At 50.4% G+C, this 23,114-nt stretch overlaps 1 protein-coding gene across 3 annotated transcripts in view; it reads left to right on the top strand.

Moving 5' to 3' along the window:
* Positions 1-23,114, top strand: part of PHF24 (PHD finger protein 24) — a 146,817-nt gene that overhangs the window by 115,833 nt on the left and 7,870 nt on the right. For all 3 annotated transcript variants that reach the window (XM_083155428.1, XM_083155429.1, XM_083155427.1), the window contains 3 exons: positions 12,877-12,955; positions 17,196-17,398; positions 19,953-20,119. In XM_083155428.1, coding sequence (XP_083011554.1) covers positions 12,877-12,955; positions 17,196-17,398; positions 19,953-20,119 — 449 coding nt within the window. The remainder of the gene's footprint in view (positions 1-12,876; positions 12,956-17,195; positions 17,399-19,952; positions 20,120-23,114) is intronic.

The raw sequence follows: 23,114 nt of genomic DNA on the forward strand, positions 1-23,114 counted from the left end.
ATTATACTGGGAGACGCTCCTGTACATTATACTGGGAGAGGCTCCTGTACATTATATTGGGAGATGCTCCTGTATATTATACTGGGAGACGCTCCTGTACGTTATACCGGGCGACGCTCCTGTATGTTATACTGGGTGACACTCCTGTATGTTATACTGGGAGAAGCTCCTGTACATTATACTGGGCGACGCTCCTGTACATTATACTGGGCGACGCTCCTGTACGTTATACTGGGAGAAGCTCCTGTACGTTATACTGGGCGACGCTCCTGTACGTTATACTGGGAGACGCTCCTGTACGTTATACCGGGTGACGCTCCTGTACATTATACCCGGAGACGGTCCTGTACATTATACCTGGAGACGCTCCTGTACATTATACCGGGAGATGCTCCTGTACGTTATACTGGGAGACGCTCCTGTACGTTATACTGGGAGACGCACCTGTACATTATACTGGGAGATGCTCCTGTACATTATACTGGGAGATGCTCCTGTACATTATACTGGGAGACGCTCCTGTACATTATACTGGGAGATGCTCCAGTACATTATACTGGGAGACGCTCCTGTACATTATACTGGGAGATGCTCCTGTACATTATACCGGGCAACGCTCCTGTACGTTATACTGGGTGACGCTCCTGTACATTATACTGGGTAACGCTCCTGTACATTATACTGGGAGACACTCCTGTATATTATACTGGGAGATGCTCCTGTACATTATACTGGGAGACGCTCCTGTACATTATACTGGGAGATGCTTCTGTACATTATACTGGGAGATGCTTCTGTACATTATACTGGGAGACGCTCCTGTACATTATACTGGGCGACGCTCCTGTACATTATACTGGGAGATGCTCCTGTACATTATACTGGGAGACGCTCCTGTACGTTATACTGGGAGACGCTCCTGTACGTTATACTGGGAGACGCTCCTGTACATTTTACTTGGCGACGATCCTGTATGTTATACTGGGAGACGCTCCTGTACGTTATACCGGGCGACGCTCCTGTACATTATACTGGGAGACGCTCCAGTACATTATACCGGGCGACGCTCCTGTACATTATACTGGGAGACGCTCCTGTACATTATATTGGGAGACGCTCCTGTACATTATACAGGGCGACGCTCCTGTATATCTGTATATTATACTGGGAGACGCTCATGTACATTATACTGTGAGACGCTCCTGTACATTATACTGGGAGACGCTCCTGTACATTATACTGGGCGACGATCCTGTACATTATACTGGGAGACGCTCCTGTATAATATACTGGGAGACGCTCCTGTACGTTATACTGGGAGGCGCTCCTGTACATTATACTGGGAGACGCTCCTGTACATTATACCGGCAGACGCTCCTGTACATTATACTGGGAGATGCTCCTGTACATTATACTGGGAGACGCTCCTGTACGTTATACTGGGAGACGCTCCTGTACATTATACTGGGAGACGCTCCTGTACATTATACCGGGCGACGCTCCTGTATGTTATACTGGGAGACGCTCATGTACATTATACTGGGAGACGCTCCTGTACATTATACTGGGAGACGCTCATGTACATTATACCGGGAGACGCTCCTGTACATTACGCTGGGCGATGCTCCTGTACATTACACTGGACGATGCTCCTGTACATTATAGCGGGAGATGCTCCTGTACATTATACTGGGAGACGCTCCTGTACATTATACTGGGAGAGGCTCCTGTACATTATATTGGGAGATGCTCCTGTATATTATACTGGGAGACGCTCCTGTACGTTATACCGGGCGACGCTCCTGTATGTTATACTGGGTGACACTCCTGTATGTTATACTGGGAGAAGCTCCTGTACATTATACTGGGCGACGCTCCTGTACGTTATACTGGGAGACGCTCCTGTACATTATACCGGGGACGCTCCTGTACATTATACTGGGCGACGCTCCTGTACGTTATACTGGGAGAAGCTCCTGTACGTTATACTGGGTGACGCTCCTGTACATTATACTGGGAGACGCTCCTGTACATTATACCGGGTGACGCTCCTGTACATTATACCCGGAGACGGTCCTGTACATTATACCTGGAGACGCTCCTGTACATTATACTGGGAGATGCTCCTGTACGTTATACTGGGAGACGCTCCTGTACGTTATACTGGGAGACGCTCCTGTACATTATACTGGGAGATGCTCCTGTACATTATACTGGGAGATGCTCCTGTACATTATACTGGGAGATGCTCCTGTACATTATACTGGGAGACGCTCCTGTACATTATACTCGGAGACGCTCCTGTACATTATACTGGGAGATGCTCCTGTACATTATACCGGGTGACGCTCCTGTACGTTATACTGGGTGACGCTCCTGTACATTATACTGGGTAACGCTCCTGTACATTATACTGGGAGACGCTCCTGTATATTATACTGGGAGATGCTCCTGTACGTTATACCGGGCGACGCTCCTGTATGTTATACTGGGTGACACTCCTGTATGTTATACTGGGAGAAGCTCCTGTACATTATACTGGGCGACGCTCCTGTACGTTATACTGGGAGACGCTCCTGTACATTATACCGGGGACGCTCCTGTACATTATACTGGGCGACGCTCCTGTACGTTATACTGGGAGAAGCTCCTGTACGTTATACTGGGCGACGCTCCTGTACATTATACTGGGAGACGCTCCTGTACATTATACCGGGTGACGCTCCTGTACATTATACCCGGAGACGGTCCTGTACATTATACCTGGAGACGCTCCTGTACATTATACTGGGAGATGCTCCTGTACGTTATACTGGGAGACGCTCCTGTACGTTATACTGGGAGACGCTCCTGTACATTATACTGGGAGATGCTCCTGTACATTATACTGGGAGATGCTCCTGTACATTATACTGGGAGATGCTCCTGTACATTATACTGGGAGACGCTCCTGTACATTATACTCGGAGACGCTCCTGTACATTATACTGGGAGATGCTCCTGTACATTATACCGGGTGACGCTCCTGTACGTTATACTGGGTGACGCTCCTGTACATTATACTGGGTAACGCTCCTGTACATTATACTGGGAGACGCTCCTGTATATTATACTGGGAGATGCTCCTGTACATTATACCGGGAGACGCTCCTGTACATTATACCGGGCGACGCTCCTGTACATTATACTGGGAGATGCTCCTGTACATTATACTGGGAGACGCTCCTGTACATTATACTGGGCGACGCTCCTGTACATTATACTGGGAGATGCTCCTGTACATTATACTGGGAGACGCTCCTGTACGTTATACTGGGAGACGCTCCTGTACGTTATACTGGGAGACGCTCCTGTACGTTATACCGGGCGACGATCCTGTACGTTATACTGGGAGACGCTCCTGTACGTTATACCGGGCGACGCTCCTGTACATTATACTGGGAGACGCTCCTGTACATTATACCGGGCGACGCTCCTGTACATTATACTGGGAGACGCTCCTGTACATTATACTGGGAGACGCTCCTGTACATTATACAGGGCGACGCTCCTGTACATTATACTGGGAGACTCTCCTGTACATTATACTGGGAGACGCTCCTGTACATTATACTGGGAGACGCTCCTGTACATTATACTGGGAGACGCTCCTGTATATTATACTGGGAGATGCTCCTGTACATTATACCGGGAGACGCTCCTGTACATTATACCGGGAGACGCTCCTGTACATTATACTGGGAGACGCTCCTGTACATTATACTGGGAGACGCTCCTGTACATTATACTGGGAGACGCTCCTGTACATTATACTGGGAGACGCTCCTGTACATTATACCGGGCGACGCTCCTGTATGTTATACTTGGTGACGCCATTTTGCGTGCACACCCGACAGGAACAGGGCGGGCTGCTGCCATCCGGTGATGGCAGCTGCCCACCCTCCGCACCCTCGTCACTGGGCGTTCCCATGGGCGAATCCCAAGGCCCATCCCCCACCAACAGTCTTGGGTGTATGCGCCCAGCGAACACTCTGTTCTGTTCTACTTACAACAATAATAATATTAATAAGAGGTTATTGATGAGGAGGAGACGCTGCGAGAGGTTATGTTATTGCTTTGTAGTTAGGGAGAGTTATGGCCTTAATACAAAGGTACATTATCTGCCTTTCTGTGCCGGCTTCTGCCCCCACAATCCTGCGCTCTCCCCAATTGGGCATAGCCTAGACCAGTGTCAGGGAATTTGTGCCCTACCTCCCATGTAGTGCCCTTGATTCATATTAAATCACACAGTAGTGCCCCTTATACACTAAGGCCTTTATTCAGATCTGATCACAGTACAAATTTGGGTACTTATGTAATATCAGGGCTCCCGTTTTTCTTATGAGACCGCGTCCCCTTGCGGGGCTCGCTGCGCTCGACAGGCTTTGGGCACGGTGGCTCGCTGCGCTCGCCACACTATATAAAATCAACTCCATGCGTAGTTGGATAGTAGGGGTATGAAAAAATGGGGTGCATTTAACATGGGAGCCCAGATAATACATAAGTACCCAAATTTGTTTGGAAAATGGGCAAAACCATGTGCACTGCAGGTGAGGCAGATGTAACATGTGCAGAGAGAGTTAAATTTGGGTGGGGTGTGTTGAAACTGAAATCTAAATTGCAGTTTAAATATAATGCAGCCAGTATTTACCCTGCACAGAAACAAAATAACTCACACAAATCTAACTCTCTCTGCACATGTTACATCTGCCCCACCTGCAGTGCACATGGATTTGCCCATTTTTCAAACAAATTTGTACTGCGATCAGATCTGAATAAACCCCATAATGTCCACAGTAGTGCTGTTTATACACATCTGTCACTCACTGTCCATGTCCCTCAGCAGCTTCCCCACCTCTGAGTCCCTCCAGCAGCTTCCCTACCTCTGAGTCCCTCCAGCAGCTTCCCCACCTCTGAGTCCCTCCAGCAGCCTCCCCTCCTCTGTGTCCCTCCAGCAGCTTCCCCACCTCTGAGTCCCTCCAGCAGCTACCCCACCTCTGAGTCCCTCCAGCAGCTTCCCTACCTCTGAGTCCCTCCAGCAGCTTCCCTACCTCTGAGTCCCTCCAGCAGCTTCCCCACCTCTGAGTCCCTCCAGCAGCTTCCCCACCTCTGAGTCCCTCCAGCAGCTTCCCTACCTCTGAGTCCCTCCAGCAGCTTTCCCACTTCTGAGTCCCTCCAGCAGCTTCCCCGCCTCTGAGTCCCTCCAGCAGCTTCCCCGCCTCTGAGTCCCTCCAGCAGCTTCCCCGCCTCTGAGTCCCTCCAGCAGCTTCCCCACCTCTGAGTCCCTCCAGCAGCTTCCCCACCTCTGAGTCCCTCCAGCAGCTTCCCCACCTCTGAGTCCCTCCAGCAGCTTCCCCACCTCTGAGTCCCTCCAGCAGCTTCCCCACCTCTGAGTCCCTCCAGCAGCTTCCCCACCTCTGAGTCCCTCCAGCAGCTTCCCCACTTCTGAGTCCCTCCAGCAGCTTCCCCGCCTCTGAGTCCCTCCAGCAGCTTCCCCACCTCTGAGTCCCTCCAGCAGCTTCCCCACCTCTGAGTCCCTCCAGCAGCTTCCCCACCTCTGAGTCCCTCCTGCAGCTTTACCACCTCTGAGTCCCTCCAGCAGCTTCCCTACCTCTGAGTCCCTCCAGCAGCTTCCCCACCTCTGAGTCCCTCCAGCAGCTTACCCACCTCTGAGTCCCTCCAGCAGCCTCCCCTCCTCTGTGTCCCTCCAGCCCCCTCTCACCCCGTCTTCAGCATGCACAGAGCCTGCTCCTCTTCACTCTAGCAGCGGTGAAGACATCACATACGCCGTGCCAGAAGATAATGCTGGAACCGGCTTTTCTGTTGGAATTACTGTTCAGGGCTGTGATACAGGTAGAACTCAGTTCCCCCTACCATTAGAGGTGCTGGAACTCCGTTCCACCCAGTTCCCCCTCACTTTAACCCCTGCTCCCGGTGCAAAAATGGGAGGGGGTACCCCGCATGCCGGGTCCTTCCCCGCTATGTGATTGCAAAGACTTCTAATTGCAGCGCTATTTTCAGAGTACTTCACTATATAGCAAAGCACTTGCAAATTAAGGATAGCCCCCTGGCTGCGCAGCCTAGCTGCAATGCTAGTCACCAGGCCGCCAGCTGTCCACCGTCAGCCCTTGGACTCACAATGCGACATCAGTTTCAGGCACATGCGCTGATTGCTATAAATCACCAAATGGATTTTCGCTTATTGGCCTGGATTACTGAATTAGACATATTCAGCTTGATTTGTAATCATTGGCCCAGTGTTAGTCGCAAAATAAAATAATTGATGCATTTTGATGTGGAAATACATACTGTACATCAGATGAAGTTGATTATCCTGCGATGAAACGAGTCATATAAACTACTTTGGCTTTTGGACCAGTCTTTACAACACCCTCATCATGGCATTCAAACTAAACGACAGACATCTTGTAATACTTTATAATCACTCTCCAGATTTGATGAACTGATCTAAGAAAAAATGAGGCGCTGACAATGTGACACCAGCCTAAGTGCCGGCAGGGAATTGGGATGCAGTGCTTAAAGTGGTCTATTTCCTCTGACTCCAACCTCCCCCTCCCCCCATTATGTGAAGCACGGCCAGTGCCATGGATTTCAGCACCCTTTCAAACTATAAGTTTGTGCCTTACCTCCCATACATTATAAAGGGACAATGGTCTCACAAGGAAGGGTTGGGGTCACTCAATAGCACCCTTAATTCAAATGATGCCACACAGTAGCATAATCCTATTTGCACTGCATCACATGTAGTGCCCCTGATTCAGATTACATCACATTGTAGTGCCCCATATTCACATTATGACATACAGTAGTGACCATTATTCTTGTTATGCTACATAGTAGTACTCTTTATACATGTATGCCACACAGTAGTGCGCCTTACAATTAATGGCAACAGTAGTGTTACTAAGTGCTTATACACATTATACCCACAGTAGTAGTACCCCTTACACAAAATGTCCACAGGAAGTGCCCCTTACACATAATGCCCACAGTAGTGCCTCATACACATAATGGCCACAGTGGTGCCCCTTATACACATAATGCCCACAGTGGTGCCCCTTATACACATAATACCCAAAGTATTGGGTAAATGTAAAATTCAGATCTCCTGCTGGACCACTAGCCAATAGGTCCTCGCGGTCCAGCAGCCACCAGTTGATTGGCTGCTGGACCGCAAGTGCCTATTGGCTAGTGGTCCAGCGGGAGATGTGAATTTTAAATAGCAGCAAGTCTCCCGGACACAGCGGGGAGCGGGCGAGCTGGCGGTGCCAGCACGGCTCCGGCACCCTGCTATCTTCCGGCGCCCGGAGCTTGTGCTCCGCCAGCTCCGCCCTCGCTACGCCCCTTGTGGGGCCCCAGAACTGGGACGCAGTGCAATAGCGTAATACTACTTAGGCTCTTACTGGAACCTGTGTCCCGGCAAGAGACAAATGGTAAATGTGCATCAAAATGTATTTCCACAAGAATATATTTATCACATTCGTATTAACAATGCGGATTATGAATACTATGCCCCCAGTGTATACGTTCTGCAGAATGCCAAGTAACAAGCCCAGTGCCCGCTGCGCTTTACCGAAATCTTGGAGCAAAGTCAGTCCCCTCAGTCAGGTCCATGTCAGCAGTTGGGTTTCTTCCCAGAAAGCATTGCAGCTGGCCCTGGAATGGCCCCGGAGGACAAGCAGCGTGGAACGTGGGATTGTTGCATTGCCATAGAGAGCAGCAGCAGCGTGACTCCTACTTTAAGGACAAGATTGATAACATCCGAGATGAAATGGTATGCTCTTCTACTACCTCTAACCTGCTCTCTTCCCTACCTGAACCCTCTGGCACTTTCTCTTCATTTGAGCCCACAAATGAAAAGGAAGTCCCTGCACTCTTCTTATCCTCCTACTCTACTACCTCTCCTCTTGATCCTATACCTGCACAAGTTATAAAAAATCTATCTCCTGTGCTTATTCCAACCTTAACTAACATCTGCAATCTCTCTCTTGCTACTGGTACTTTTCCATCTCTGCTCAAACATGCAGTGATTACTCCTATTCTAAAAAAACAGAATTCTGACCCTAACTCTCTCTCTAACTATCGTCCTATCTCTCAGCTCCCATGCCTCTCTAAGCTACTGGAGAGACTTGTCTACTCTCGCATCACAAACTTTCTTAACTCTCACACCCTATTAGACCCGCTTCAGTCAGGCTTCCGCTCTCAACACTCCACTGAGACAGCACTGACTAAAGTGGTGAATGATCTGGTAACTGCTAAGGCTAAAGGCCATTACTCACTACTTATTCTTCTAGATCTATCTGCTGCATTTGACACTGTGGATCACACTCTTCTTGTAGAAACACTACACTCCCTAGGTCTCAATGATACAGCCCTTTCCTGGTTCACATCTTACCTATCTGATCGCTCTTTCAGCGTTCGCTTCTCTGACACTACCTACTCCTCCCTACCTCTGTCAGTTGGAGTTCCGCAAGGCTCAGTCTTAGGTCCTCTGCTTTTCTCAATCTATACTTCCTCTCTTGGCAAACTAATAAGCTCTTTCGGATTTCAGTATCACTTATATGCGGATGATACTCAAATCTATCTATCAACCCCAGACTTGTCACCAGTGGTTTTGGGCCGAGTTTCAGAATGTCTCTCTGCCATCTCATCTTGGATGTCTTCCCGCCAACTCAAACTCAATATTTCAAAAACAGAATTACTTATATTCTCGCCAACTAAGAACAGTTACCATCCTGATATCTCCATCACTGTTGACAACTCGACCATCTACCCTACCCCACAAGCTCGTTGCTTAGGGGTCATCCTCGACTCTGACCTGTCCTTTCTTCCCCACATTCAATCTGTCTCCAAATCATGTTACATGCATCTAAAGAACATATCCAAAATACGACCGTATCTCACACAAGAAACTACTAAATCTCTTATACATGCACTCATTATATCCCGCATTGATTATTGCAATAGTCTCCTGACTGGTCTTCCCAAGAACAGACTCTCACCACTACAATCCATTTTAAATGCTGCTGCTAGGCTGATCTTCCTTGCAAGACGCTCATCATCTGCTGATTCGCTCTGCCAGTCCCTCCATTGGTTGCCTGTATCTTATCGTATTCAATACAAAACACTTCTACTAACTTATAAAGCTATTAACCATACTGCACCAGCATATATCTCTCTACTTATCACAAAATATCTCCCATCTCGACCACTCCGCTCTGCACAAGATCTGCGTCTCTCTTCTGCACGGATCACCAGCTCCCATTCACTATTACAGGACTTTCATCGGGCTGCTCCCATCCTATGGAATGCCCTTCCACGCACAATTAGACTCTCCACTAGCCTCCAAACATTCAAGCGTTCCCTGAAAACTCACCTCTTCAGGCAAGCCTATAATGTTTAAGTTCTACATGCATAACCCTCTGAGGCACTTATGTATTATATAGCTACCCTTCTGGACTTGTAACTTGGTGGGACTGCTATGGTATTACTGGTGCCTGTCCTTGTGTTTCCCCCTATATCCCTATAGATTGTAAGCTTGCAGCAGGGCCCTCCTACCTCCAAGTCTGTCTGTTGTTACCCAGTTTGTTTTATCACTGTCTACTATTGTAAAGCGCAACGGAATCTGCTGCGCTATATAAGAACCTGTAAATAAATAAATAAATAAATAACACAGACGTAGTACTACAGGTGTTACTAATAAGGGGCGAACGCTCTCCAAATGTCATACAGAGAAATAATAAGAATAAGTCACAAATCCGTTCCTGAAATACAGATGTTGGGGCTCATTCAGACCAGCTCCTAGAGCAGCGAGTTCAGCCCTTCTGTCGATGGTGGGGGACTGCCCATGTAAACCCCCCCCAGCCGCAGCACTCGCTGCATGACGGACAGGCAGGGTGCATTCTGGGTTGGACATTCTGCGTTTCATGGGCGCGACCACAAAAATGGTGGGTGCGCCCATCGAAATGCTGGGCGGGCCCCAGAGAACGCAGGTGTGTCCCTGCCTGCTGGGGGCGGGTGGATGATGTCACATGATGTCAGTGCCCGCCCCCAATTCGGAGAACAAAGTGCAGCTGAATCGTAAGTCCTGGGCCACCCATTGGCTGCGAGCAGAGGAAAAGTCATTCGATGGTCAGTAACTATGGAGTGATTTCTCCTCTGCGCAGGGCCTTACGGGCGGAGTGTACACCCCCTCGCAGTGTCGCTGGGGGATTCGGCTGGGGAGGGCTCTGAATACAGGCAGCCTAGAGAGCAGGTCCCAATGTAAAAAGCCCCCAAAACCCCAATTTTAATTGCATACCCCCCCATGGGTTAAATGGCCCCCCATTGTTAACGCCACCCCACGATGAACACGAGCGGCAGCGGTACGCGTCCTCCGACCTTTTCATACCCCCACTATCCACGTCGGCGTGGAGTTGATTTTATAAAATGTGGCGAGCCACCGAGCCCGAAGCGTGGCGAGAACAGCGAGCCCCGCGAGGGGACACGCATAACTTCACAGGTATACGCGTCCCCTCGCGGGGTTCACTGCGCTCGCCACTCTTCGGGCTCACTATATAACATTAACTCCACGCCGATGTGGATAGTGGGGGTATGAAAAGGTCGGAGGACACGTACCGCGGCCCCTCGCGGGCTCGCTGCGCTCGCCACGCTTTGGGTTGGCGTCAATAGTGGGGTGGCGTTAACAATGAGGGAACACTTAAAACCCATGACCGTGCCTATACAATCAACAATTGGGCCAATGTTACCTATGTAAAATCGCGTCGATCGCATCGCATGCCATTATAATGTAATGCGATGGACGCGATCAACGCGATTTTCTCCTTGCCGGCAATTAAAACACTTAATTTACAGAAAATTGCATCCATCGCGTCCATCGCATACCTTAAGTTAGATTAACTTAAGGTGTGCGATCTACCACGACGGGCGCCGTGCTAGGAAACAAGTAACAACACTTGAATTCCCCCCTTAGAGGTGAGGAGTAGCAGTTACGTTTTATTATATATGATTTATAATTGTATGATCTGTGTGCGGTCTGCGCTGCGATGACGAGGATGATCCTATGCGCTTAGTGCCAGTAAGGTGTCACACACAGAGTCTGCATGTAATGAGGACCCTCAGCAATGAGTTATTACACCTCCGGAGATCTATCCGACTCTCCACACATGGGGCCACCCCCGGGGGCCCGGAGCTTGATGAATTCGGTGAATCTTCCATGCGCAGCGGGCTTGATATATAACACAGCGCATGGAGTGTTATTAGAGATGACCCCATGCTGAGTCCCCCCACCCTTGTCACTGCTGGAGATTACAGGAGCCGGGTGATTGGGTGGATATATGGGAAGTGTATATATAGAGCCTCATCTGTCAGGTGATTGGGTGGATATATGGGCAGTGTGTGTGTATATATATATATATATATATATATATATAGCCTCATCTGTCAGGTGATTGAGTGGATATATGGGCAGTGTGTGTGTATATATATATATATATATATATATATAGCCTCATCTGTCAGGTGATTGGGTGGATATATGGGCAGTGTGTGTGTATATATATATATATATATATATATATATATATATATATAGCCTCATCTGTCAGGTGATTGAGTGGATATATGGGCAGTGTGTGTGTATATATATATATATATATATATAGCCTCATCTGTCGGGGACCTGCCGTGCGCTGTGCTGGATATATGGGCAGTGTGTGTATATGTGTATATATATATAGCCTCATCTGTCTGGGGCCGCCGTGCGCTGTGCTGGATATAGACGTTAGAGGGTTAGCGCTGATTAATAGCTGTAATTACTCCTAGCTATATTGCTGCACGGTGTTATTGGGAAGCTCAGCGCATTGATTTACCATCGCCTTACATACGTGCCCCTGGCGGAACGCCACGGTGATTATATCAGTGTAAGTAAGTGAGGATCACGGTATAGTACATCTCTAATGAGGTCGCTGACCTAGTAATGCCATGATTCTGTTCTGTAATACATCTCTACGCCCCATAACCTTGTGTGACTCACACAACGACCTGTCCCAGCATGCCTTTCACTGCCAGTCCAGGGGGAGATGTCTCAAAGCTTGGAAAGAGATAAAGTACTAACCAATCAGCTGCAGTAGGTGGGATGTGTCAAATGGTATATTGTGGTTAAAAGGTTCAAATTCCATTCTCTTATTTCCGGGCAGTGAATGACTGTCAGCGTGCTGATTGGTGTGGCCTGGGGCTATCCACCTATCAGAATGCAACATATCCACCTGCGTCCCAGCCTGCAGCCAGACAGTGAAGGGCTGTCAGCGTGCTGATTGGTAGATGATCTGGTGCTATCCACCAATCAGAATGGAACATTATCCACCTGCGTCCCAGCCTGCAACCAGGCAGTGAATGGCTCTCAGCATGCTGATTGGTAGATGATCTGGTGCTATCCACCTATCAGAATGGAGCATTATCCACTAGGCCTCACAGTGACATGACCAATACGCATGTTACAGCAGGAGTGTTTGATTGCTAAGCAGACCGACAGTTAAGCTGAATGCTCTGCACCTAGACATGGGTTAATGCTCTGCATGTGCTGCGTGTTGCGTGACGCTCCTGCGTGTGTATTGTTCTGTCTTTGCTTTGCACTAGTGGGAAGATGTAAGCGTTTGTATAATTCACATTTAATTAGATTATGCCACAGACACATTGAATTCTCCATAATAGGACAAAGCGATGTTGCTGTAAGTAGCAGGGAATGAATGTGACCCGTACAGAGTCTGATGTGTGATATCTGCAGAACGTCTACAAGTGTCTCTGTGTTCCCTGCAGGATAACCTGAACCTGCTTCTGACGGAGGAGGAAATGTACAGCCTTATGGAGACGTTCAGCCAGTGTAAAGTCATCCCAGGTGAGCTTACGTCTCAGCGTCAGCTATGATCATTATGGGAAAACGCGGCTGCGAGAATCCGGGGAGACGATGGAGGGTTAGCGGGTGACGCCATCTCTGTGTTTGCGCTGCGCAGGTGACGCCATCTCCTGTCTGTCTGTAGCTTATGCAGGATATAGTCTAGATTCTGTCATGCAGTTGGCTGGAGTACAGTCTAAAGCAGTGATTCCAAAAATGAGTCCTCAAGCACCCCTAACAGGTCATGTTTTCCAGGTCACCCAGCAGGCTCGCTGTGTATCACCAAGTATCGCATTTAAAAAATCCACATTGGAAAATGTGACATGTGTGTGTGTGTGTGTGGGGGGTGTGGGTGTACGTTGCACAGGAATTAGTCCTGTGCAAAGCTGCAGGTGACACACAATGAAACTTAATCTTTAAACACAGATAGAGACTCTGATAGAGACTCTGCCACACACAGAGACTCCATTGCTCACAGATAGTACACAGACTCTGTTGTACATAAATAGAGACTCTGTGGCACACAGATAGAGACTCTCACACACATAGAGGGAGACTCTGATGCGCACAAAAAGACTCAGCTGCACACAGAGACTCTGCAACACACACATTGAGAATCTGTGGGACACACAGATAGAAACTCTGTAGCACACATAGAGACTACGGCACCGACAGATTGAGACATTGGACCACACATATTGAAACGCTGGCACACAGAGATAGAGACTCTGTCACACACAGAGACTCTGGCACACTCAGATAGAGACTTTCTCGCACACAGAGACTCCCGCACACACAGATAGAGACATTGGAACACACGGATAGAGACTCTGGCACACTCACATATAGACCCCATTGCACGCGCACAGAGACTGGCACACAAAGAGAGACATTGGAACACACATATTGAGACTCTGGGACACTCACATAGAGGCTTCATCACATGTGCACAGAGACTGGCACACACAGATAGAGACTCTGGCACACACAGATAGAGACTCTGGCACACACAGAAAAAGACTCTCGCACACTCACATATAGACCGCATCGCACACAGATAGAGACTGGTACACACAGATAGAGGCTTCTTCACTCACAAATAGAGACTTTGTCGCACACTGATAGACACAGTTATACACTTGTGGCACTGTATGCGGATATAAGAGATTGACCTGAGGTATGTAAATAACAAGAAATCACAGAACCTGTGCACACATCCCAGTTTCAGCAGAGTCCTTGGAATACAATTGCAATGCTTAGTAGTTACTCTCCCGTGTGCTCTTACTCACTGCACCATGTCACAAGTGCTCTCAGCAATAATCATGTTTCTTGCTTTGTTTATTGCTATACATATAATTTTTCAGTTTGTAATTGCCTAATTATAGCTGGTGCTGCATGTTTTAGCCGAGTCTTCTGCAAGGAGCAATCATTTCATTAGCAATCAATAGTATGTAACATCTGCTGCTCCGTGCGCAGAGATAAACAGGGAACACAGAACAGGGGGGTATACAGCCCTGGCTGGTGAGGAGCGGGCTAGCAGCCAGCTCAGAGATAAACAGGGAACACAGAACAGGGGGGTATACAGCCCTGGCTGGTGAGGAGGGGGCTGGCAGCCAGCACAGAGATAAACAGGGAACACAGAACAGGGGGGTATACAGCCCTGGCTGGTGAGGAGGGGACTGGCAGCCAGCGCAGAGATAAACAGGGAACACAGAACAGGGGGGTATACAGCCCTGGCTGGTGAGGAGGGGGCTGGCAGCCAGCACAGAGATAAACAGGGAACACAGAACAGGGGGTATACAGCCCTGGCTGGTGAGGAGGGGGCTAGCAGCCAGCACAGAGATAAACAGGGAACACAGAACAGGGGGGTATACAGCCCTGGCTGGTGAGGAGGGGGCTAGCAGCCAGCACAGAGATAAACAGGGAACACAGAACAGGGGGGTATACAGCCCTGGCTGGTGAGAAGGGGGCTGGCAGCCAGCACAGAGATAAACAGGGAACACAGAACAGGGGGGTATACAGCCCTGGCTGGTGAGGAGGGGGCTGGCAGCCAGCACAGAGATAAACAGGGAACACAGAACAGGGGGGTATACAGCCCTGGCTGGTGAGGAGGGGGCTGGCAGCCAGCACAGAGATAAACAGGGAACACAGAACAGGGGGGTATACAGCCCTGGCTGGTGAGGAGGGGGCTGGCAGCCAGCACAGAGATAAACAGGGAACACAGAACAGGGGGTATACAGCCCTGGCTGGTGAGAAGGGGGCTGGCAGCCAGCACAGAGATAATGGGAAGTTCTGCACTCTGTAGCAAGGAGTGATGGGCGACAGGCGGCTCTGGGTGGCCCTGAAGTGGGTGTCTCACTGACATCAAGGATAATGTGTGGCCCCATGGAAGGCTGGAGGGTTGATTATGTGGCCCATGAAATGTACCAGTCTGATAAGTAACGCACAGAGCGATAGTAATCTGTCTGCAGAAAGAGGTTATTGTTGGAGCCACAAGGGATCCGCAGTGCCCAGTTACAGAGTATATAACCTAGGAGACAGTGACTTACAGCTGAATACAATAGAGGACAAGTACAGGGCACATAACCATAGCTACATCAGCAGGCGGCACTGACATAAGTATCAGGGGGCAGAGAACAAGGATCCGCAGCACCCTATTACAGAGTATGTAACCCAGGAGACAGTGACTTACAGCTGTATACAATAGAGTTCAAGGACAGCGCACATAACCATAGCTGCATCAGCAGGGGACACTGACATAAGTATCAGGGGACAGAGAACAAGGGATCCGCAGCACCCTATTACAGAGTATATAACCCAGGAGACAGTGACTGACAGCTAGATACAATAGAGGACAAGTACAGGGCACATAACCATAGCTGCATCAGCAGGCTGCACTGACATAAGTATCAGGGGGCAGAGAACAAGGGATCCGCAGCACTCTATTACAGAGTATATAACCCAGGAGACAGTGACTTACAGCTGAATACAATAGAGGACAAGTACAGGGCACATAACCATAGCTGCATCAGAAGAGGACACGGACATAAGTATCAGTGGGCAGAGAACAAGGGATCCGCAGCGCCCTATTACAGAGTATATAACCCAGGAGACAGTGACTTACAGCTGAATACAATAGAGGACAAGTACAGGGCACATAACCATAGCTGCATCAGCAGAGGACACTGACATAAGTATCAGGGGGCAGAGAACAAGGGATACGCAGCACCCTATTACAGAGTATATAACCCAGGAGACAGTGACTGACAGCTGTATACAATAGAGGACAAGTACAGGGCACATAACCATAGCTGCACCAGCAGGCGGTACTGACATAAGTATCAGGGGGAAGAGAACAAGGGATCCGCAGCGCCCTATTACATAGTATATAACCCAGGAGACAGTGACTGACCGCTAAATACAATACAGGACAAGTACAGGGCACATAACCACAGCTGCATCCGCAGGGGACACTGACATAAGTATCAGGGGGCAGAGAACAAGGCATCTGCAGCGCCCTATTACAGAGTATATAACCCAGGAGACAGTGACTTACAGCTGAATACAATAGAGGACAAGTACAGGGCACATAACCATAGCTGCATCAGCAGGCGGCACTGACATAAGTATCAGAGGGCAGAGAACAAGGATCCGCAGCATCCTATTACAGAGTATATAACCCAGGAGACAGGGACTTACAGCTGAATACAATAGAGGACAGGTACAGGGCACATAACCATAGCTGCATCAGCAAAGGACACTGACATAAGTATCAGGGGGCAGAGAACAAGGGATCTGCAGTGCCCTAATACATAGTATATAACCCAGGAGACAGTGACTTACAGCTGAATACAATAGAGGACAAGTACAGGGCACATAACCATAGCTGCAACAGCAGAGGACACAGACATAAGTATCAGGGGGCAGAGAACAAGGGATCCGCAGCACCCTATTACAGAGTATATAACCCAGGAGACAGGGACTTACAGCTGAATACAATAGAGGACAGGTACAGGGCACATAACCATAGCTGCATCAGCAAAGGACACTGACATAAGTATCAGGGGGCAGAGAAGTAGCAATTTGGTGCCATTGCGCGTGGTTTAAGTACCCTGCACATGCTCGGTCGTCCAATAATCAAAGCGTGCAGGTATGAATTGGGCCCATAATGAAAGCTAGATGGATCATTGTATGCAGCCCACTCACTGCTGCCCCCTGCTGTCCTGCTTCTCTCACTACACAGAGTGCCCACTCACACTGGACGACTTCCTCCATTACAAGCACCTGGTGAACCGCAGAATGCAGGAGAAGCAGCTGAGCGATGACCTGGAGGAACAGGCCACCCTGCAGTTCTCCTCTATGGACCCGGAGAAGAAGGGCCAGGTGGAATGGGCGGATTTCCTCTCGCATGAGTCCATCTGCCTGCTGCAGAAGCTGCGCTCACCGGTGAGTTCTCCGACCTCAGTGCCGATGTGACCAGGTACAGATATGTACGCCACGCAGTGCCACGATGCCTGACGCAAGTGAGCGGCCAGGTCCTGCGTACCTCTGCTAGCGGTGGGGGTCTTTTTACCGAGTGCGTCCAAGTCGCAATGAACTGCATCTAGGACGCACCAGGAGACTCAGGGCTGTCATCAGATATTGTGGTGCTCGGGACTGATCGGCTACAACTGACTTACGGCTGAGTGTTACCGGCACTGTCTGTCCATAGCTGTTCTATTTGTGTGCGACTGAGTCGGTATACAGAGCACTTTGTATGTACATTATTAATCAGCGCAGTCATAGCCACAACTCATTCTCCGCCAGCAGTGTCACATAGAATATACAGTAGGGAACCAGGGTTGGGAACTTCATACAGTGACTGTACTGTCTCTTACTGAGTGTGAGCTGCCATGTCATTACCTAGTATTCCGGCATATACACAATTCCAGGCCATAGGCTAACATACAGTCCTGCCTGGTACCGAATTCCATGCCTTACACAGGAGTCTATGGGGTACATTTACTAAGATGGGCGTTCTATTGAAGATGGGATTTTGCCCATAGCAACCAACCCAATTCGATTTATTATCTAGAAGGTGCTAAACAAGAAGTAGATTCTGATTGGTTGCCTATAGCAACATTCTATCCTCAATACAACTCCATCTTAGTAACTAAACCCTTATGTACTGAGACTTGGAGAGTGGAGAGAGATAAAGCATCAACCAACCAGCTCCTGACATTGTTCACGTGGGCAGATGTACTAAGCCTGGGAGAGTGATAAAGTAAAGGGCGGGATGTTGTAACATCCGCGCCCATTATCGCCGGCTACCGCATTATTAGTAACGGCATATGCTATAACATATGCCGTTATTCATGCAAGGGACAGCTCTTGCGGTAAGAGCTGTCCCTTGCGATGCGGTGCCGGCGCTGGACTTCCGGGTCTGTGACCCGGGAGTCCATCTGCGCATGCGCAGACCCCGGCGCCGGCCGCAGGGCACGCTGGGAGGGATCTGTGACGGATCCCTCAAACAGCGCTGCGGTAAGAAGCCCATAGGCTTCTGCAGGGATTCGCCAGCTTTAGCTGGCGATTCCCTCCGCAGCGCTGACACTGCGGAGGCGCCATATAGCATATAGAGATGCGGTAGAAACCCCGAAAACGGGGTTTTTACCGCATTTCTGCTATATAGCATCCCGCCCAAAGAGAGATAAACTACCAGCCATGCAGCTCCTAACTGCCATTTTAATAGATAGCTTATTTGCTGGTACTTTATCTCCATTTACTTTATCTCTCTCCAAGGCTTTGTACATACACTATAGCCCTGATACATATGTATGTATGTATAAGTCAGGGTTGCCTACCCTCCCGGGAGGATCCCGAAAATCGGGTCCTTTTCCCGGCCCCTCCCAGATTCTGGGGGACCCCTACGCCACACCCTGATTGCGGTGTCTTCCCCCTGACCTCTGCATTTAAATGCCGCAATCCGCGGGTCTCAGAGGAGGGGACGGAGCTAAAATGTCCACAATTGCGTCATTTTAGCCCCGCCCCCTCCACGGAGATCCGTGAATTGGGGTATTTAGCATCATGGGGGCGGGGCTTAATGCCGTCACGCTAAAGTCCCCCTAGTAACTCTGCCGTACGTCCTTCTGGCTGCAGGGGGAGGAGGAGGCGCCGGGGACAGCCTGCTTAGCTGAGGGGAGAGGCAGGCGGCAGGGAGATGACGGAGATCCCCCGCACACCACAGTCCAGGTATCGCGGGGGGGCTCCGTCACCACACCGCCGCATATGTTATATATTATTGTACATATGCGCTGGCATCGCGGCGGGCAGGCGGCGATGTATTTTAATACATCCCGCCCTTTATCACTTCTCCTCCTTATCACTGCTTCATACATCTGCCCCTGAGTACACACCTAACTGATATCAGCACATACTCTATGACAAATTGTGCGTATTGGGTAGTGTGAATGCACAATGATCACATGCGAGACCGTGCTGCATGGACAAACCACTGCATCAGGTTATTGCAGGATGGAACAAGATATTGGGTACTTATGTATTATCTGGGCTCCCATGTTAAATGCACCCCATTTTTTCATACCCCTACTATCCAACTACGCATGGAGTTGATTTTATATAGTGTGGCGAGCGCAGCGAGCCACCGTGCCCGAAGCGTGGCGAGGGGACGCGGTCTCATAAGAGAAATGCCCAGATATTACATAAGTACCAGATATTGTTCTATCGCTCATTAACTTGAATAATGTGTACCGGTAATCTCGCATGGTCCGAGATTAAGCGAATGTGTCCCAACCATCAGCAAGATTGCCGGTCGTCTAGATGCGTACTTGGCCTAAGACTTACAAATTGCTGGCCATGCACTACTGCGATGTATCACAGTGGTATATGGCCATCTGATCCCCCGCGAGGCGTCCGGGCGGCAGGATCGCTACGTCTGTATACGGTGCTGCGTATTGGGTAACCTTAGTATACGATGGCAGCCTCTCTTGTCTCCCTCATACAGAATTCTCTGCTGAGACAGATGTCTGCCAAGGAGCGGGAGCGGGCACGTGCCACATTCCTGTCCCTGGACCAGGACAATGACAGGCTGATTGGCAGCAGCGAGTGCAAGAGAGCGCAGCATGGCTGGTTCCGCAAACAGTCTAAAGAAGCAGTCTCGTGTAACGTCAGGTGAGAGACCGCAGCCGTGGCGTGTCAAATGCGCAATCGCAAACCGCACCCATCGGGCTGGGGCCGAATTTGCGATCCTGATTTGGCCCCTGTATGTGTTAGGTGGCCGTCTGGTCACATCCACGGTTACCGGTCCGTTATTACCATGATGGTGACCCGCTGGTGACATCCATGGTTACAGGCCCGTTATTACCATGATGGTGACCTGCTGGTGCACATCCATGGTTACCGGCCTGTTATTGCCATGACGGTGACCTGCGGGTGACATCCATGGTTACCGGCCCGTTATTGCCATGACGGTGACCCGCTGGTGACATCCATGGTTACTGGCCCGTTACTGCCATGACTGTGACCTGCTGGTGACATCCATGGTTACAGGCCCGTTACTGCCATGACGGTGACCTGCTGGTGCACATCCATGGTTACTGGCCCGTTACTGCCATGACGGTGACCTGCTGGTGACATCCATGGTTACTGGCCTGTTACTGCCATGACGGTGACCTGCGGGTGACATCCATGGTTACCAGCCCGTTATTGCCATGACGGTGACCTGCTGGTGACATCCATGGTTGCTGGCCCGTCACTGCCATGACGGTGACCCGCTGGTGACATCCATGGTTACAGGCCCGTTATTGCCATGACGGTGACCCGCTGGTGACATCCATGGTTACAGGCCCGTTATTGCCATGACGGTGACCCGCTGGTGACATCCATGGTTACCAGCCCGTTATTGCCATGACGGTGACCTGCTGGTGACATCCATGGTTGCTGGCCCGTCACTGCCATGACGGTGACCCGCTGGTGCACATCCATGGTTACAGGCCTGTTATTGCCATGACGGTGACCTGCTGGTGACATCCATGGTTACAGGCCCGTTACTGCCATGACGGTGACCTGCTGGTGCACATCCATGGTTACTGGCCCGTTACTGCCATGACGGTGACCTGCTGGTGACATCCATGGTCACTGGCCTGTTACTGCCATGACGGTGAACTGCGGGTGACATCCATGGTTACCGGCCCGTTATTGCCATGACGGTGACCTGCTGGTGACATCCATGGTTACAGGCCTGTTATTGCCATGACGGTGACCTGCTGGTGCATATCCATGGTTACAGGCCCGTTACTGCCATGACGGTGACCTGCTGGTGACATCCATGGTTACCGACCCGTTACTGCCATGACGGTGACCCGCTGGTGACATCCATGGTTACAGGCCCGTTACTGCCATGACGGTGACCTGCGGGTGACATCCATGGTTACTGGCCCGTCACTGCCATGACGGTGACCCGCTGGTGACATCCATGGTTACAGGCCCGTTATTGCCATGACGGTGACCTGCTGGTGACATCCATGGTTACCTGCACGTTACTGCCATGACGGTGACCCGCTGGTGACATCCATGGTTACAGGCCCGTTATTGCCATGACGGTGACCTGCTGGTGCACATCCATGGTTACAGGCCTGTTATTGCCATGACGGTGACCTGCTGGTGACATCCATGGTTACAGGCCCGTTATTGCCATGACGGTGACCCGCTGGTGACATCCATGGTTACTGGCCCGTTACTGCCATGATGGTGACCTGCTGGTGACATCCATGGTTACAGGCCAGTTACTGCCATGACGGTGACCCGCTGGTGACATCCATGGTTATCGGCCCGTCACTGCCATGGCAGTGACCTTCTGGTGACATCCATGGTTACAGGCCGGTTACTGCCATGACGGTGACCTGATGGTGACATCCATGGTTACCGGCCCGTTATTGCCATGATGGTGACCTGCTGGTGACATTCATGGTTACCATCCCGTGACTGCCATGGCGATGACCTGCTGGTGACATTCATGGTTATCGGCCCGTCACTGCCATGGCGGTGACCTGCTGGTGACATCCATGGTTATTGGCCCGTCACTGCCATGGCGGTGACCTGCTGGTGACATCCATGGTTACCGGCACGTTACTGCCATAGTGGTGACCCGCTGGTGACATCCATGGTTACCGGCACGTTACTGCCATGACGGTGACCTGCTGGTGCACATCCATGGTTACAGGCCTGTTATTGCCATGACGGTGACCCGCTGGTGACATCCATGGTTATCGGCCCGTTACTGCCAGGACGGTGACCTGCTGGTGACATCCATGGTTACAGGCTCGTTACTGCCATGACGGTGACCCGCTGGTGACATCCATGGTTACAGGCCCGTTACTGCCATGGCCGTGACCTGCTGGTGACATCCATGGTTATCGGCCCGTCACTGCCATGACGGTGACCTGCTGGTGACATCCATGGTTATTGGCCCGTCACTGCCATGGCGGTGACCTGCTGGTGACATCCATGGTTACCGGCACGTTACTGCCATAGTGGTGACCCGCTGGTGACATCCATGGTTACCGGCACGTTACTGCCATGACGGTGACCTGCTGGTGCACATCCATGGTTACAGGCCTGTTATTGCCATGACGGTGACCCGCTGGTGACATCCATGGTTATCGGCCCGTTACTGCCAGGACGGTGACCTGCTGGTGACATCCATGGTTACAGGCTCGTTACTGCCATGACGGTGACCCGCTGGTGACATCCATGGTTACCGGCCCGTTACTGCCATGATGGTGACCTGCTGGTAACATCCATGGTTATCGGCCCGTCACTGCCATGACGGTGACCCGCTGGTGACATCCATGTTTACTGGCCCGTTACTGCCATGACGGTGACCCGCTGGTGACATCCATGGTTACTGGCCCGTTACTGCCATGACGGTGACCTGCTGGTGACATCCATGGTTACAGGCCCGTTACTGCCATGGCGGTGACCCGCTGGTGACATCCATGGTTACTGGCCCGTTACTGCCATGACGGTGACCTGCTGGTGCACATCCATGGTTACCGGCCCGTTACTGCCATGACGGTGACCTGCTGGTGACATCTATGGTTACTGGCCCGTTACTGCCATGACGGTGACCCGCTGGTGACATCCATGGTTACAGGCCCGTTACTGC

This window comes from Crinia signifera, chromosome 1 (assembly GCF_055691185.1).
Source record: "Crinia signifera chromosome 1, ASM5569118v1, whole genome shotgun sequence".
Taxonomy (NCBI): Eukaryota; Metazoa; Chordata; class Amphibia; order Anura; family Myobatrachidae; genus Crinia; species Crinia signifera.